Source organism: Rana temporaria, chromosome 1 (assembly GCF_905171775.1).
Source record: "Rana temporaria chromosome 1, aRanTem1.1, whole genome shotgun sequence".
Classification (NCBI taxonomy): domain Eukaryota; kingdom Metazoa; phylum Chordata; class Amphibia; order Anura; family Ranidae; genus Rana; species Rana temporaria.
The window spans coordinates 93,424,005-93,438,475 of record NC_053489.1 but is presented as its reverse complement, the minus strand read 5'-3'; the positions used below and the strand labels follow the sequence as shown (position 1 = coordinate 93,438,475).

Sequence of the window (14,471 nt, the reverse complement as noted above, 5' to 3'; positions counted from 1 at the left end):
CTATTGCTGTCCATGTGTTCACCTGTTGTCTTATGGAAGACCTAACCTGTTTACCAAGATCTTCGAATGGTGATTCCCCCCCCATTTATGTTCAACTTTTATGTTGTATGATTCAGACCATACAAGGATTGTTTGCTGCTCTGTACAGTTACTTTTTGCCTTTTTCAAAATACTAATAAAATCTATTGAAACTGAAGTTCTGCTTGAATTTTTTCTGTGACTCTATACTTGCCTCTGCTCCTTTATTTCAGATATCAGTGACATAGATTATTAAAGTTTTACATTTGATGCTCTGTCATGCAATAATCCTGTACAGATGATCTTTTCATTCAGAAATAAAGGGGTTAAAAAAAGTTGCAGTTTACAATATTTTTTGTGTTTATCTCTTGCGCGTTCTCTTTTTGTCATGCCGATCCGTTGAGATTTCTGCCTTTCACTTGACTTTCACTGAGCCACTGAGGTTCATTTATCTTATTTTAAATTGACAGCCCTTTCTTCTCCTGTCAGCTCAATTGTTCCATTCTATCTGTGTCCAAGTGACATATGGTAACATTTCCTATCTTGTTTTTCATTTGCATTCTTGTAAGCTCCCCTTTTTGTTGTGTGTGCTTTGTGTTTTAAAAAAATAAAAGTTTTACATATTTTTGTCAGGCACATCCTCATCTAATTTGTGTTTTTTTTAATTAATTTTGAGGGCAGCGTTAGAAAAGTTTCAGGCCAAATGACAAGTTTACCAGTGTTTTATGTTTTTGTGTTCCTACTCATTGAATACTTTCGCAATGACAGCATGCTGTTGCTGATATTGTATTATGCAACGTCTTTTAAAGTGGCGGTTGTTGCAATAGCTGCCATAACCCTGGTATTATTTTAAACAGCGTCCGGTCTGCTTTAAGATAAAAGTGGTCTCCATGCCTAGATTAAGACTTACCTGTAGGTGCAAGAAATATCTCCTTAAAGAGGTTGTAAAGGTACAATTTTTTTTTCCTAAATAGCTTCCTTTACCTTAGTGCAGTCCTCCTTCATTTACCTCATCCTTCCATTTTGCATATAAATGTCCTTATTTCTTCTGAGAAATCCTCACTTCCTGTTCTTCTGTCTGTAACTCTACACAGTAATGCGAGGCTTTCTCCCTGGTGTGGAGTGTCGTGCTCGCCCCCTCCCTTGGACTACAGGAGAATCAGGACGCTCTCTACATTGCAGATAGAGAAAGGAGCTGTGTGTTAGTGGGCGTCCTGACTCTCCTGTAGTCCAACACACAGCTCCTTTCTCTATCTGCAATGTAGAGAGCGTCCTGACTCTCCTGTAGTCCAAGGGAGGGGGCAAGCAGGACACGCCACACCAGGGAGAAAGCCTCGCATTACTGTGTGACGTTACAGACAGAAGAACGGGAAGTGAGGATTTCTTAGAAGAAATAAGGACATTTAAAAGCAAAATGGAAGTATGAGGTAAGTGAAGGAGGACTGCACTAAGGTAAAGGAAGCTATTTAGGGGAAAAAAAATGACCTTTACAACCTCTTTAACCTACACGGTTAAGGAGATATTTACCCAAAAAGAAGAACTCTCAACGGCGCAGGCGTTCTAGCGGGCCAGCTCCATGAATGGAATCATGCTGGGATTATGCCGGTCCCGTGCGTGTGGGATCTCGCTGGTCCCGTGGCGGCGATACACGGAAAGGGACACCGAGCCAAAGATGGCGGCGGAGGGGAACGAAGAGCAGTTTGGGGGTCTTTGATCTCAGGTAAGTCATTCATAATGAGCTAGTATGCTATGCATACTAGCTCATTATGCCTTTCTCTTGCAGGGTTTTTAAAAAATAAATAAAAATACCAGGTTTTCTTTCTCTTTAAGAGATTGTTTTTGACCCCAGATCTTACATTAAAGCGGTCCTGTCATGCTTTTTTTATGTTTACATTCCTTAAAAAAAGAAATAAGTGATTAAAATATATGTATTTTTTTTAAATGGACAGTGTAAAAATAAAAAATACAATTTAAAGTGCCCCGTCCCCAGGCGCTCGCACGTAGAAGCGAACACATACGTAAGTCGCGCCCGCGTATGTAAACTGTGTTCAAACCACACATGTGAGGTATTGCCACGATCGTTAGAGCGAGAGCAATAATTCTAGTAAAATGCCTCCTCTGTAACTCAAAACTGGTAACCTGTAGACATTTTTAAACGTTGCCAATGGAGATTTTTAAGTATCAAAGTTTGTCGCCATTCCACGATTGGGCAACATTTTGAAGCATGACATGTTGGGTATCAATTTACTCGGCGTAACATCATCTTTCAGCATATAAGAAAAATTGGACTAACTTTGCTGTTTTGATATTTTTTTATTAAAAAACGTGTATTTTCCCCCAAAAATTGCGTTTGTAAGATCGCTGCGCAAATATGGTGTGACATAAAGTATTGTAACAAATGCTGTTTTATTCTCTAGGGCAGTGGTTCTCAACCTTTCTAGTTCTGTGACCCCCTTCATAAGTTGTGGGGACCCCTAACAGTAAAATTATTTTCGTAGCGTGGGTTGTCAGCACCCGAATAATTTGTGCCCCTAACCCACTGACATTTAGCGTTCCCTTCCACTTGTACAACATTAAAACCCCTTATTGTACACTTTAGGATGTACCACTCTTTCTCTTTGTTCTCCTTTCTTTCCCTTTATCTCTCTCTATCCTAATCTCTTTTTTTTTTTTTTCCCCCCCATCCCTCTCTCTAGCCGTCCTTTCTTTTTCTCTCTCCTATTCTTTCTCTCCCCTTTTCTTTGTTGCTTCCCCTCTTTTCCTCTCCCTTCCATGTATTCTCTATTTTTATTCCTTCTCTTACTCCCATGCCATGAACTGAATGGGCAGCTGCTAAGAGGACGAGTTGGTGGACGTAGGCTCCAGGGAGAGCGGTGTGGGCTTCAAGAACAGCCCATGATCCGGTGACCCCTGGCAAATCATCATTCGACCCCCCCCCCCCCCAGGTTGAGAACCACTGCTCTAGGGTGTCTGAACAAAAAAAAATATAATGTTTGGGAGTAATTTTCTATAAAAAAAAAAAGTGTAAAAAATAGGCCTGGTCCTTAAGTGGTTAAAAAAAAAAAACGAAACCGTATAGTTAGCCCAATTTTTTTGTATAATGTGAAAGATGATGTTGCGCTGAGAATCGTGATCTTTATTCTAAGCAAAAAAAATGGTGATTGTCATTTTATCCAGAATAGTGCAGCTCTAGATTTTTTTTTTTTTTGTGACAGATTACATTTATTAGTTAATTGTTTACCTGGTGCTTTTGTTTATCTGAATCCTTCATTAGACTTTTACTGAGGCTGTATTGTACAAAAGTTGAAACAAAACCCTTCAAAGATGAATGGAATACAATGTAAAAACAAAAAATGCATATAACAAAAGTATGTAGTGTGAACATTTTGCTCCTGTCAGAATTCTTGGCTGGGAGTGAAATGTCAAGATTAGACAAATGATAGTGAGATGCCTGGTTTGTTTTAATATGTTGTGTTGTAGATGTACATTGTGGTGGCACTTTTTCAATAATGCTGACAAATATACCTCTACCATATTGAAATATGTGGGCTTCTCTACATCTGCTGCTGTTGGGAAACAAGTGAAAACATAGATTTCTTTCAGAAATAGACTAATGTTCTTACATAGCTGATAAACTCACTGGATAGCATGATAAAAGACCAGCAGTCTGTTTTGTAATTTTATTTTTTGTTTGTTAATAGACTTTTTAGCTTTAAAAGCGACAAAATTACAAAACAGAAAAAAAAAACTGATTACCCCGATCAACTACCATCCCGCCCGATACAATACATGTTAGGAATAACACAGACTTCATATACAGTATCTCACAAACCAATTTTGTAAATATGTTATATCTTTGGCTTCACTGGTAGGCGGCACTATTGGGCACTGGTAGGCGGCACTATTGGGCACTGGTAGGCGGCACTTTTGGGCACTGGTAGGCGGCACTTTTGGGCACTGGTAGGCGGCACTTTTGGGCACTGGTAGGCGGCACTTTTGGGCACTGGTAGGCGGCACTATTGGGCACCGGTATGCGGCACTGATTGGCAAAACTGGTGGGCACTGTTGGGACTGCACTGATAACCAGGACACTGATAATCAGTGCCCTGATTATCAGTGTCGATGTCCCTTTAACACAGTTATCGGCTCTCTTTTTTCCTCATGCTATTAGCGTAAGGGGAAAAAATGCCAATAACCAGCTTGTGTTGACTTCCGTGAACTGCTATTGGACACAGCTGATCCCGTGGTATAGGGCAGCTGTGATTGGCCCTTTGCCTTAATCTGTGATCATTTAAGTCCGATGGAAACGCAATCAGAGGAGGACATCAATAGACACCCTTCCAGCTAAGCAAGCCTGGAACGGGTTATGGTCATCGCCTCTATAGAGCGGTGGATGTAGATAAACATGTTTCCATCTACACTCGCCTACCTCCGTTCCGCCAAAAACAAATGGAAGGGGGATCTGTTCCCCTCCGTCTGGGCGCATCAAATCGGAGGGAGTCAGGTGTGAATGGACAGCCGGACTGTTCATACCTGACTGCCCATATAGGAGAACATGCAATCTCTGTGTCTGCTCTGCATAAGTGGAGCAGACACAGACCTGTCCTCCCCTGAGGACACGGACAGATCCCCCGCTGAGCAAGCGGATTGCTGGCGGAGTCTGCCCCGTGTGAAAGGACCCGAGAAAAAGATTAAAAGGCCCTCATTCTAATTCCTCAATTGTTAGATGTAAAGAACCTCCACCAATGTGCACAGGAACTTTTAGGATATTCTCAACTCCTCCTTATCTTGTAAAGTCGTCCCAAGAAGTGGTTTAGGGCCTCTAAGGGTACTAAGTGGATCCAGAGATACTACTTTCCTAGTCTACAAACACTCGGGTTGCATGCAGCCAGCCTAGATTGGGGCTCACTCTATCGCTATCCACTTCTTGGGCCGAAAGAGCAGGTGCTTCATGGGAAGAGATTTCCAGGACGGCGGTCTGATCTCATACCTTGCTGGGTAGAAATGTTATCCAGCCAAGTTTTGTTCTTCAGAAGGAAAGTTTTACAAGCTATGGTCCTCCCCTAAGGTAGGATTTCTTGTTTGTCCCCTCGAGTGAGCTGTCCTGGAAGACGATTGGGGAAAACCTCAGTGAGTCTTGCCAGTATTGGTATTTCCAAAAATATTCCAGGACAGCATCTATATTCCCACCCGGGTCTCTTGCATGCTTTGCAGTGGGTGTTGGTTTCTCCGTGTTCCTTTCCCCTTGTGCACATTGGTGAAGGCTCATTACATCTAACAGCCGAAGAATAAGGGGAGGGAGGGGCCTTTTATCTCTTTATTGTTTTTGTTTGCTGTTGAAGGCAGAGCCAATCATCTCTCTGTGAGCTGTCCTGGAAGATTCCTGCAAATACCCGATTCTGGTAGGACTAATCAAGGTTTTTCTACAGTAGAGGAACCTCGCTATACTAATATACAGAGGAGTGATGGGAGGACCACTGCATGTGACCTCACAGAAGGGCAGATTTGTTATTATTATGAGGATATTTCTAAAACGTCACAAGACTAATGTAATATGTCTTTTGTTTTGCAGAATATTTTCACAAATCATTCCTTGGATGTCAATGTAAGATGGTTGGCTGTCTTATATTTTAAGAATGGGATTGAACGCTACTGGAGGAGGGTGGCACCAAAGTAAGTCATTAAGTATTTCCCTATTTCCTCTTTGTAGTATTCTTTTTAGTAGTATTGTTTATGTTGATAGAAATCTCTTAAAGGGGGTTATAAAGGTACAATTTCTTCCCCCCTAAATAGCTTTCTTTACCTTAGTGGAGTCCTCCTTCACTTACCTCATCCTTCCATTTTGCTTTTAAATGTCCTTATTTCTTCTGAGAAATCCTCACTTCCTGTTCTTCTGTCTGTAACTCCCCCCCTCCTTTATACTACAGGAGAGTCAGGATGCTCTCTATGTTGCAGATAGAGAAATGAGCTGTGTGTTAGTGGGCGTCCTGACTCTCCAGTAGTCCAAGGGAGGGAGCGAGCACGACACTCCACACCAGGGAGAAAGCCTCACATTACTGTGTGTAGTTACAGACAGAAAAACAGGAAGTGAGGATTTCTCAGAAGAAATTAGGACATTTAAAAGCAAAATGGAAGGATGAGGTAAGTGAAGGAGGACGGCACTGAGGTAAAGGAAGCTTTTTAGGGAAAAAAAATTGTACCTTTACAACCCGTTTAACTCTTGTGTAATTTTATTAGTGAAGGATTTATTGGAAATATGAAATTAGAGCTAAAATGGGTAAATACACAGATAAAATACATACACTCACCAGCACTTTATTAGGTACACCTGGTTGCTTGGTAACACAAAATGATCAGCCAATCACATGGCAGCAACTCAATTCATTTAGGCATCTTGACGTGGTAAAGCTGACTTGCTGAAGTTAAAACCAAGCATCAGAATAGGGAAGAAACGGGACATAAGTGATTTTGAATGTGGCATGGTTGTTGGTGTCAGGTGGATTGGTCTGAGTATTTCAAAAACTGCTGATCTACTGGGGTATTCAAGCACAACCATCTCTAGGGTTTACAGAGAATGTTCAGAAAAAAAAAAATATTCAGTGAGCGGCAGTTGTGTGTACGAAAATGCCCTTTTTGATGTTCGAACGGGCCGGTATGCAGAGAATACCATCTCTGAAGGCACAACACATCAAACTTTGAAGCAGATGGGCTACAGCAGCAGAAGACTACACCGGGTTCCACTCCTGTCAGCTAAGAACAGGAAACTGAGGCTACAATTCATGATGCTTGTTTTTCTTCCAAGTATTGTTCATGTGCCCACTGAGGGGGTTCTGCGTGCCATAGGTTTGCCATCACTGCAATAGAGCACCTTTGGGATGTTGTAGAATAGGAGATTCACATCATGGATGTGCAGCCAACAAATGTGCGACGCTTTCATGTCCATATGAACCAAAATCTCTGAAGAATGTTTTCAACACCTTGTTAAATCTATGCCACGAATATTTAATACAAATACTCCTCAGTTCTGAAGGCAAAAGGGGGTCCAACCTGGTACTAGCAAGGTGTACCTAATAAAGTGGCCTGTGAGTGTATATAAGAGCTTTATTCGCCTAAAGATTTGTTTCTGCCCATACAGTTCTGAGATTTGCACATCTCTGTATGGCAGGGGAGGGGACTTACAGTGCTGCAGTTTCACTTACATGTCCCATGTAAGAAACACACCAAAGAGCTTACCTCTCGGTCACCCCGCTCTCTCCATTTATCGCATGCTGCTTGCACTGTAGCACTTCTGATTGACTCCTTAAAGGGGTTGTAAAGGTAAAAGTTTTTTTACCTTAATGCATCCTATGCATTAAGGTAAAAAAACATCTGACAGCACCGCCCCTCCCCCGGGCGCGTCCTCGTCATCTTGTTCGGGTCCCAGCCTGGCCGTTGATTGGCTAGGCTGGGCGGATTGATAGCAGCGCAGCCATTGGCTGGCACTGCTGTCAATCACAGTGGATGACGCGGTGCGCCGGGGGGCGGGGCCGAGTGATACAGTCGGCGGCTATGGCCGCCGATGTATCACGGGAGCGCGCTCGCAAAAGCTTTCCACCATGCGAGGGAGCTCGCATGAACGTGGAAAGCTTTTGCGAGGAGGAGCCGAGACAGCCGCCGAGGGACCCCAGAAGACACGGATCCGGGTCACTCTGTGCAAAACGTACTGCACAGCGGAGGTAAGTATAACATGTTTGTTATTTAAAAAAAAAAAAAATTCTGCCTTTAGTGTCCTTTAAGCTGCTTCTCCCTCCCCTTCTCTGAGTTCTGCTGTACAGATTGTAACGTGGACTACAAGAGGCTCATACCAAGTCAGACTAAGGTATATTTATTGCTTGCATTAACCGCTTCCGGACCGCCCCACGTACATTTACTACGGCAGGAGGAGGAGGACATCAGAGGATCCCACCGTGCATGCCCCAGCATTTACAAAGATTAAAACCTGAATCAATAGATTTTACACACATCACTTTATTCACAATTTTCATTGTGTAGGTGGTCATGGCGTGATGTCTGATCCCGACATGTTTTGCCAAGATTAGCTTCTTCAGGGGATTTTTCAGACCACCACTAGTCAAAAGAACAACAGACCATAAAGGAAGGTCACCACAAATGTTCACAGGAAGGGGGGAACTGTGCAGCTACAGAGGACACAGAAAGACCAGGTTGAAGTTTAGTATTAAACAAAAGAGGGTGTCTATTCTTGGTGCGACAGCAACCGGCAAATAACTTTTAGTGGCTCATTCCACAATAAAACCACAAATGTTGCCCTCGTACTCCAGCCTGTACTAGCTGCTAACGATAAGCGTATGTAAAATCTGGCAAGCTGCTTATACCCAATTTGATGGAATTATCAACTTGGGTACATTCAGCCTGCCCATACATGGTTCGAATCTCAGCCGCTGCCTGCTGAACCAGCCGAGATTCAAAGAGCCTGAGGCCGGCCTGAGTGTGCAATCCAAGGCTCCTGTTTCAGAGGACAGTAGTGGTCCTGTGGTTATGTCTGAGAGCCCACCCATGGATGTTGTGACAACCAAACAGAATGGTCATATTGCATAATTACTTCATAAATTAGATTTTCCTGTGTTCATCGTTTCCCATTCTTGCCTGATCAGTGTCCTCTGTGGAAATTACATTTTTGGCTGATTTTTGTTACCAGGTAACAAAATGAAGTGCCACACATTATTTAATACATAAATGGTTGGGAATTACTCTAATCTATTTTTTAATTTTAGTTTCCATAGATACATAAAAAAAGAAAGAAAACATTTTGTAAAGAAATATCTCTTCATATTGGTCTTATACAGCATTTTCATATAACTGAAAGGCTCAGTGGCCAATGTATAGGCAGCCCATAGAGATCTATATACTGTAGCTCAGCAGTGCAGGTCTAACACTGCCCTTAGCTGGTTGGTAAGAGATTTAAACACAACCAGTTCACTGTGTTTGCATGTGTCGTTTTTTCTTTTTCTACACTTTTGCACCAGATCCTCCTCGGGTCCCCCGTCGGCACTGCTGGCTTCTCCCCCTTGACCAGCGCCCTCAAAAACTAGCCACTTGCTATGGGAGTACTGCTGCATGCTCGCTCCCAAGCCCCGCTCTATGCGTCCAATAAGACACGTAGAGCCGTGGCTCGGCCCTGCCTTCCCGCTCGCTCTTCATTGGCTGTGATTGACAGCAGTGGGAGCCAGTGGCTGTGTTTTAAGCCAATGAGGTGAGAGAGATCCAGGACAGCGGAGGCTCCCGTGCACATCGCTGGATCGCGGGGGTGAGTATAAGGTTAGGGGTTTTGTGGGAGCAGCACACAGAAGGTATTTTTACCTTCATGCATAGGATGCATGAAGGTAAAAAACCTTCAGCCTTTACAACCACTTTAAGGTAAAAAAACATTTTTTTTTACCCCCTGCCCTCTCTCATACTTACCTGAGCCCGATCTCAATCTAGCGCTGTGCAAGAGAGCAGCGACTCTCTCTTTCCTCACTGGATAGAGAGGCAGCAGCAGGAGCCATTGGTTTCTGTTGCTGTCAATCGCAACCAGTGTGCAAAGAACCGGGGGCAGGGCCAAGCGGTGCTCTTGTGTGTCAATGGCCACACAGGGTGTAACTGGGAATCAGGCCTGCAGGTGTGCTCCCATAGCAAGTGGCCTGCTATAGGGGCACTCGTAAGTGGGGAGGAGCCAGGAACGCTGGCGGGAGGACCCGACAATAGGAGGATCAGGGCTGCCCTGTGCAGGAATGTAAAAACATTTTACATTCCTGGCATGCTGGTAATGCTAAGGCCTCTTTCACACTGGGGCGTTATTCGAGCGAGGCCTCATCTGCAATCCTAATGTGCTGGTAAAGCACCGCTAAGACCCTAACGTTTAAGGGCGTTTTGCAGTGCCTCAGTGTGAAAGGGTAAGGAGTTTTTACAGCGCTTTCAATTCATTTCAATGGAGAGGGGCGTTTTTGGAGTGTTTTTTTTCAGTGCCCAAAAGCTGCTCCAAAGATGCTGCTTGCAGGACTCAGTGTGAAAGGGTCCATTGAGATGCATGGAGAGCGTTTTAATAGCGCTATTTTTAACGCTAAAACGCTGTAAAAACGCTACACATTGGTTGAACTGTCAACCAAACTGTCAAACTATCCAATGGCTGGTGTCATACCTCATCACATGTGCAGCATCATGGTAGTTGAAGATTAAACCGAGGCCACGGTGGCAACTTCCTTGGCTGAAAACGATAGGAGGGCTTACTTCCACTTTAAGTGGGTGAGGCTAGAAGGACATAACACAATGAAAAGGGCTATGAAATGCAAGTGAGAAAACAAAAAAGCCAATGTTTAAGGTTCATAAGATATTGTATTGTATGGACTGTGATGCTCATTTGCATTATTTTTAAATCTTTGTGTCTTTATTTTCTATGGACATCTCACTTCTTCATGCCGACTTGTTTTATTACGTGTTACCGTTAGGACCAAAGCCTGTCCTCATTTTCACTGTCTCATACATAATGCAGGCGATGACTTATTTATTAGTGGCAACTTTGTAGTGGGAAATCTAATTCTTGTAAATATTTAAATGATTGATTTGGAGATATGCCACAGAGTGATGTTGTATAAATTTGGTTTAGCACCAAGTTCATCATTTCAGCTGCCGTATTGGGAAGGTTGCATTGGCTGGTTAATTATCTGGGCAGGTCATGTCAGCAGCAAAGTGGAAGTGATTTCTGCACTCTGTCATTGCCTGGGTCTGCATGGTTGGACTTCACGTATGTACGCTCCTCTGAAAGCTATATATGAATCGTATCTCTATATGCCAGCCTTGTGGGGGATGCTTCTGGTGAAACGCCAACCCTAACCAAAACTATAAACAGACACAAAAAAAGTGAGTTTTTTTTTTCATTTTTGTACCAATTCAGCTCTCCAGCCCTGTATTCCTCCATAAACCGGAGCATTTTTTTTTTTTGCTATGGGTCTATTGATTTGAATGTTCACAAGCTTTAGGCTAGGTTCACACTTGAGTTCTTTAGGTGTTTTTGGAGCTATTTTTTTTAAAAAAAAATTATGTACATCCGTACACACGTTTTTTAGGTGTTTTTAGCCTTAATAGAAGACGAGCGCATCGAGGCCTTCGGGTAATGACTGCGCCCCCAATAAGCATTTTAAATAAATAAATACATACCAGGCGAAGGTGATGCAAGAAATCCTATTAGAAAAATGTGTTTTGTGCACTTCCACTGAAGTCTAAAGTGATAAAAAATTCTCAACTCTCCTCTAAAGAGGCTCATGTATTTTTGAAGCTATGAGCAACAAGCTTAAAGGGGATGTAAAGGAAAAATTTTTTTTTCATAATAAGCATCCTTTACCTGCAGACATTCCTCTTTTCACTTCCTCATTGTTCGTTTTTGCTCAGAAGTTGCTCTATTTCTTCTCTGTTCTGTTCACTTCCTGCTTGTCTGATTTTACTGACCACCGTGAAGGGAGGCTTTACTGTGGTGGTCAATAACGTGCTCACCCCCTCCTGGGAACTACATCTGTGCGGCAGGACGCTCTCTACGTGTTAGAGACTTCAAGGAGGTGTGAATTACTGGGCCTGCCGCAATGCATACTGGGAAATGTAGTTCTTACATGAACAAAAGATGCAAACCAGGAAGTGAATGAGAGAACAGAAACTAAAATGCCGGTGGTGATATAGATGAAGGAATTTAATAGGTATTTACTAGTTTTTTAACCACTTGCCGACCTCCTCATGTACATTTACGTCAGCAGAATGGCACGGACAGGCACATGTACGTACCGTTACGTCCTCTGCTTGACGTGGGTCGGGGGTCCGATTGGGACCCCCCCCCCCGGTACATGCGGCGGTCGGTAAGCCTCAGGGAGCGATCTGGGACGACGGCGCGGCTATTCGTTTATAGCCGCCCCGTCGCGATGGCTCCCCGGAGCTGAAGAACGGGGAGAGCCGTATGTAAACAAGGCTTCCCCGTGCTTCACTGTGGCGGCGCATCGATCGAGTGATCCCTTTTATTAGGGAGACTCGATCGATGATGTCAGTCCTACAGCCACACCCCCCTACAGTTGTAAACACACACAAAGTGAACCCTAAATGTTACAGCGCCCCCTGTGTTTAACTCCCAAACTGCAACTGTCATTTTCACAATAAAGAATGCAATTTAAATGCATTTTTTGCTGTGAAAATAACAATGGTCCCAAAAATGTGTCAAAATTGTCTGAAGTGTCCGCCATAATGTCGCAGTCACGAAAAAAAAAAGCTGATCGCCGCCATTAGTAGTAAAAAAAAAAAAAAAAAAAAAATGCAATAAAACTATCCCCTATTTTGTAAACACTATAAATTTTGCGCAAACCAACCGATAAACGATTATTGCGATTTTTTTTTTTACCAAAAATAGGTAGAAGAATACGTATCGGCCTAAACTGAGGAAGAAAAAAATTATATATGTTTTTGGGGGATATTTATTATAGCAAAAAGTAAAAAATATTGCATTTTTTTCAAAATTGTCGCTCTATTTTTGTTTATAGCGCAAAAAATAAAAACCGCAGAGGTGATCAAATACCACCAAAAGAAAGCTGTATTTGTGGGGAAAAAAGGACGCCAATTTTGTTTGGGAGCCACGTCGCACGACCGCACAATTGTCTGTTAAAGCGACGCAGTCCCGAACTGTAAAAACCCCTTGGGTCTTTAGGCAGCATATTGGTCCGGTCCTTAAGTGATCATTAAACGTCTGTCTACCTTGCAGACATTCATTTTAGGCAACATTTTTTTTTCCTTTAGTGACCCTTTAAGTGGATTTAAACCAGATTCATGAAATCTGACCTGGGCACATATTTACATTTTACTTTACTTATTTCTCTCCAAAGCCCTAAGTCCCGTGTCTATCTACACCTGTCTCATTCCTGTTATCAGCAGGATAACTTCTGACAAGTTCTCTGACACATGAGATAAAAGCAGCTGGAAATTTGTGTTGGGGACAGTGCTATAAATAGATTAGCAGAGAGCTGGTCTATTCACAGCACAGCTCTGCAAGTATCTTTGTTCCTCTGCCTATGTGGAGGGGAGGTGTGTGCCTTTCCTCCAATCAACTGTCACACAGTCTATGCTCAGATTACACACCCACTTCTGAAAGAGGAAGAAGAATTCTAACATGATGTGCACTTTCTGACTAATGTAGAAAGCTGAAGACAGGATACGGTATATACATGTAAAACTTATATATGGAGATTTGTTTTATCTCTGTGCATCACCTGAGGCTGTTCACTTCACTGGGTTTATGTGAGGGTTTACATCCACGTTAAGGCTCGGTTAACACTTGTGCCATGCCAGACATCGAATGTCATTTGCACCGTATTGCTGTGCAGATCACATGCTGAATTAGCATCGCATTCGGATCAAAATGGTGCAGGACTCTTTTTTTTGCTCAGCACTGAAATCGGATTGCATAGGTGTTCACACCTATGCAATCTGATTCCTGCACCATTTCACAATTCTCACTGTGATCTGCGAACCAATCTGGAGGTGTCTTTAACTTTGTATTGACACCCGCAGCGGTTCGCAGAGGGCAGTGTGAACAGCCGGCGATTCAAGTGCAATGCAGGAACCTGCACTGGAATCGTGCTGGTACCCGCATCACACAAGTGTGAACTGAGCCTAAAGCACCATGATGTTCAGGTGTGAATGGGCACCATAGAATACAGTGGGAATCCTCATTTTGAGCACTAAAGTTCTTCTAAAATAAGGTTCAAATCGCTCAGGTGTGACTGTGAACCAGGGCTAACTGAAAAATACCAAATACCATGTAACAGTATTACAGTTGCATATTATTTACAATGTTTCATTCAAGTTCAGAGCTTTGATCTAGATATGTCTTCAGTTAAAGCAGTGTTTCTCAATTCCAGTCCTCAGGCCCCCCCAACAGGTCAGGTTTTCAGGATTTCCATTATTTTGCACAGGTGATTTGATCAGTTTCACTGCCTTAGTAATCAACACAGCCTTTTCATCTGAGGGAAATCCTGAAAACCTGACCTGTTGGGGGGGCCTGAGGACTGGAATTGAGAAACACTGATTTAAAGCAACCTTACAGTTCCAATCAGCTCCAATTTATAGCGGAGGTTCACCCTCAAACTGAACTTTCTATCTATCATTTCTGCAGCCTTATAAATGCCTGTAGCGTTGTTATTTTTTTTCAAGATCTGTACCCTTGCCTGTATTCAGCCTCCCTTCCGGGTCTTCTTCCCTGCGGGGAGTGGGCGTGTTTCTCCTTTTCCCCGACGACTCGAGGCGTAATGGGAGCTGTGCGCAATGTCTCCTGGGAGTGACGTTTCAACACTCACAGGAGACCATCCGAAATAGCTAGGCATGTATTCTCGCCCTAGCTCGAGTGTCACGTGACACGGAATCCAGGAAGTGTTTGCTTGTGGGCTTCA

At 43.1% G+C, this 14,471-nt stretch overlaps 1 protein-coding gene across 2 annotated transcripts in view; it reads left to right on the top strand.

The window, feature by feature from the left end:
- The window catches only part of IPO11 (importin 11), a 652,108-nt gene that overhangs the window by 12,797 nt on the left and 624,840 nt on the right, over window positions 1–14,471 (top strand). For both annotated transcript variants that reach the window (XM_040340423.1, XM_040340415.1), the window contains one exon: window positions 5,591–5,691. In XM_040340423.1, the coding sequence (XP_040196357.1) occupies window positions 5,591–5,691 (101 nt within the window). The remainder of the gene's footprint in view (window positions 1–5,590; window positions 5,692–14,471) is intronic.